This window comes from Mesocricetus auratus, unplaced genomic scaffold (genome assembly GCF_017639785.1).
Source record: "Mesocricetus auratus isolate SY011 unplaced genomic scaffold, BCM_Maur_2.0 Super-Scaffold_100028, whole genome shotgun sequence".
Classification (NCBI taxonomy): domain Eukaryota; kingdom Metazoa; phylum Chordata; class Mammalia; order Rodentia; family Cricetidae; genus Mesocricetus; species Mesocricetus auratus.
This window is the reverse complement of record NW_024429209.1, coordinates 10,678,993-10,682,210: the sequence shown is the minus strand read 5'-3', so window position 1 is coordinate 10,682,210 and position 3,218 is coordinate 10,678,993. Positions and strand designations below refer to the sequence as shown.

General features: G+C 45.2%; 1 protein-coding gene across 1 annotated transcript; it reads left to right on the top strand.

The window, feature by feature from the left end:
- The first annotated feature begins 686 nt into the window (after positions 1-686).
- On the top strand, positions 687-2,992 carry LOC121134510 (antileukoproteinase-like). Its single transcript, XM_040732937.1, has 4 exons — positions 687-917; positions 1,515-1,676; positions 2,088-2,237; positions 2,770-2,992. The coding sequence occupies exons 1-3, from the start codon at positions 734-736 to the stop codon at positions 2,234-2,236; spliced, it is 495 nt and encodes a 164-aa protein (XP_040588871.1). The 5' UTR covers positions 687-733; the 3' UTR covers position 2,237; positions 2,770-2,992.
- Positions 2,993-3,218: the final 226 nt, after the last annotated feature.

The window sequence follows — 3,218 nt, the reverse complement described above, 5'->3', positions numbered from 1 at the left end:
AATGATACTGTAACTCAGTGCTGATTACAGTGACAAGTGAGAGATTTTATCCCTTTATTCCAATCCATCTCAGTGGTCACTTGTAGCCAGGGATGCAGTTCATTAATTATTTTAAGGGTGATTTCAAACTCTTAATCTCAGGACCAGTCCAAAGTCATTTCATGCCTAGGAAACTGATCTTCAAAGAGATTTGCTGAAGGCAATGTCCTTCCACCTCCAACTTTCATTTATTTAGGGATTGTGTTCCATGTTTCAGTCATGAAATAGGCACTGGGAAAACAGCGGTGCAAATAATTTGGCAGAGATAAACGTCAGCTGGCTGAGCCATGTGTCATCTGTATTTTGAGAAGAAATTTGCATTGAGCAATAGCTTAGAATTTCAAAATCCCAGAAAGTCCAGGAACTTGAGAAATAGAGGTGCATTGCACAGTCTCAGCTGAGAGTCCACGTCCTGTGTTTCAGCATCAGGTCCTGGTGGCCCTTTTGTGACTGACCCTTTCTGCTCTTCTCTACCAGTAAGGGCAACAGGCTTTCAGATTTCACAATGCTCAGGACTCAGGTGGTCACCTGGACTGTCCCTCTGAGGACAATGTCCCAAACTACTTTCCTTTTCAGCTCTCTAACAGTTGCTCTCCTGGCCTCAAGGTCCCATCTGAAACAGAAAGTCTACCGTCTACCTCTGTAGTATCAAGACTTCTGTTCTCTGGCTAAAACTTCCTGACTATGCAATAGCATGTGGGAGGGGCAAATACACTCCACTGCAGCCACACCCTCTGGTAAAGATACAAATAGTGATGCTTGGGACTGGTCTTCAGAGCACTCTGCCTTCACCATGAAGTCCAGCGGCTTCTTCCCTTTCATGGTGCTCCTTGCTCTGGGGATCCTGGCATTCTGGACTGTGGAAGGAGGCAAAAATGGTGAGTGGGAGTTACTTTGGTCTACAGTGTCAGAGGTGAGGGCTCCTGGTGGCTTTGGGAGTGTTCCTTTCTCTAGGCTGTTCCCCAGCTTACTCTGAACCTCCTGAAGGCATCCATGTCTTGCTGGGGACTGAGGTTCAATGAGGCTTCAAGGCATGGAAAAATGTTTCCTTTATTACTAAATCACCCTGTCAACTCAGGTCTCACTCTATCTCTGTTCCTGTCCTTTCTGTTTCTGCCTCTGGCTTTAGTTCTCAACATCTCACATGTTTGTTGCCTTCCTATTTATTTCTCTTGGTCTCCATTATTCCTACTCTCCCCTTCTGTCTTTGTGCAATCTAGCTTAGCCCTGAGGTGGAAAAACTTGACTGGGAACCCTGTGTCTTTTGTCCTTAGTCTGTGATTGTTTTCCTGTTTACCTGTTTTGCTTGACCAAACCTGTCATATTTGTTTGCTTTTTTCTCCTGGGGCCAGCAGGTAATTCCCTTTGAAGTTGTGGACTACTGGGATGAGGATCTATACTCTGGAAAGTGGTCCTTTGTCTAGGAATTATGATAGATGTTCCATATTCTCCTAACATCTTCACATTCTCTTTAGATTCTATCAAAATTGGAGCCTGTCCTTCCAGAAAACCTGGCAATTGTCTTAGAAAGGAGAAACAAGAGTGCAATTCTGACTGGCAATGCCCGGGAAATCTGAGGTGTTGCCAGAGTCATTGTGGTAACAGATGCGTTTCTCCTATTCCCATCAGCAGACGAGGTGAGCCAGCAGAGGAACCAGGAGAGGAATGAACTGAAGGGGAAGGGTTGAGTGAAGGGGTCCTCCTAGGAATGCTTACTTCTAAGGGCTGTTGAATCCAACATGTCAGTGAGGCAAGGCATCATGCTGTCATCAGCAAGAAGATCCTCTTGTCTGAGGAGCCACTCTGTAATGGTTTTGAAAATAATCATCTGGGTGTTCAGACAGCTTGATGGAAGCCATCAACCTTTTCATTGTCTGGAGGCCAGATGTTAGAGAGGAACCAGGTGCTGTTTCAGGGGACAGATCTGGGAGTAGGTGAGGGGTAAATGGGGTGATTTTCCTTGCTCAGGCTGGAGAGGGTGGGTTAAAGAAGCAGCGATGTGGTGCCTGACCTTTAAGCCACCTGACCTGTGATTCTTCTGTCTCCAGCCAGGAGGAAGCCTGGCAAGTGCCCAGTGGTTAAAGGACAATGTATGATGCTGAATCCCCCCAACAAGTGCGACAGGGATTCCCAGTGTGAAGGCAACTATAAGTGTTGTCTGGGCATGTGTGGGAAACTCTGCGTTCTCCCACAGTAAGGTAAGGAGTGGGCTGGGGTGGACAGACCTCATCGCTTTTCAGACCTTTTCAACTTCAAGTCTCTGGGGATCAGGGCTTATGGCAGGGAGACTGTAACCAAGAGCCTCTGTCTGGCTTGTCCTTTAAGGGCACTGTCCCCTTTTTCTTAGGGCAAAGACATAGGATTGTCGGTGGCTTTGAATCTACAGCAGTGTGTCTGGGTAAGGGCTATGGGTGAATGACTTTCTGAGTCTCTCTATTTACAGAATGGAAATGCTGAAGTTGAAAGTGATTTTCAAGGCACTGTATGCATTATTTGCTATCCAAGTTATTTGCTTCATGGTGTCTAGGGTCAAAGCACAAAGGATAGATATAGTTAGAACATCTAGTTCAATAAGACTTGAACTTATTCTCCTGAAATCCAAATACTCCCATCTACAACACCACTTTGTTGCTTGATCTCTCTCTCTCAACTGACCTCCAGATGGAGGACCAGATGGAAATGATTTGTTTGGCTCCAATGTTAAAGGTTTTATCTTATTTTCTCTTGTAGCCTGATTCCTGACATTTGAAGATGGCTCTGAACTCGTGCTCTGTGTGGTCTGGAAGCTTCTTCTTTGCTCCCAGGTCCCCAACTCCCAGGCTAGGATCCAGTGGAGAGGGCTTGCTTCTGCCACCAACAGCTCCTTTGGTACATGCTAAGCTTTCAGGAGGCTTTAAGGAAATACCATTGGAGAGCAAAAAATAAAAATAAAAAATACTGTTTATTTCTCTGAGCACACCCTGCCTCTGTGAATCACTGAGGGGAAGGTTGTGGCAAGGATCACCAATAAGGGAAATCTTGGGCATGAGCCTTCCTTCTACACTCATAGAGGAGAAGGGCGAGGATTCCAGATTTGGGAAGTCTTGAATTTACACCATGAATCTAACATTATTGACTCTAAGACATTTGGAAAAGTGATTTTACCTTCTAAATATCATGTTTTTGTTTTTTGTTTTTGT

What these genes read in the sequence shown, in the direction of transcription:
- LOC121134510 (XM_040732937.1), top strand. Translation starts at nt 734, where the DNA reads ATGTGGGAGGGGCAAATACACTCCACTGCAGCCACACCCTCTGGTAAA. An exon ending in TGTGGAAGGAGGCAAAAATG is followed by an intron (nt 918 to 1,514) that starts GTGAGTGGGAGT and finishes CATTCTCTTTAG; the next exon opens with ATTCTATCAAAATTGGAGCC. An exon ending in TATTCCCATCAGCAGACGAG is followed by an intron (nt 1,677 to 2,087) that starts GTGAGCCAGCAG and finishes TTCTGTCTCCAG; the next exon opens with CCAGGAGGAAGCCTGGCAAG.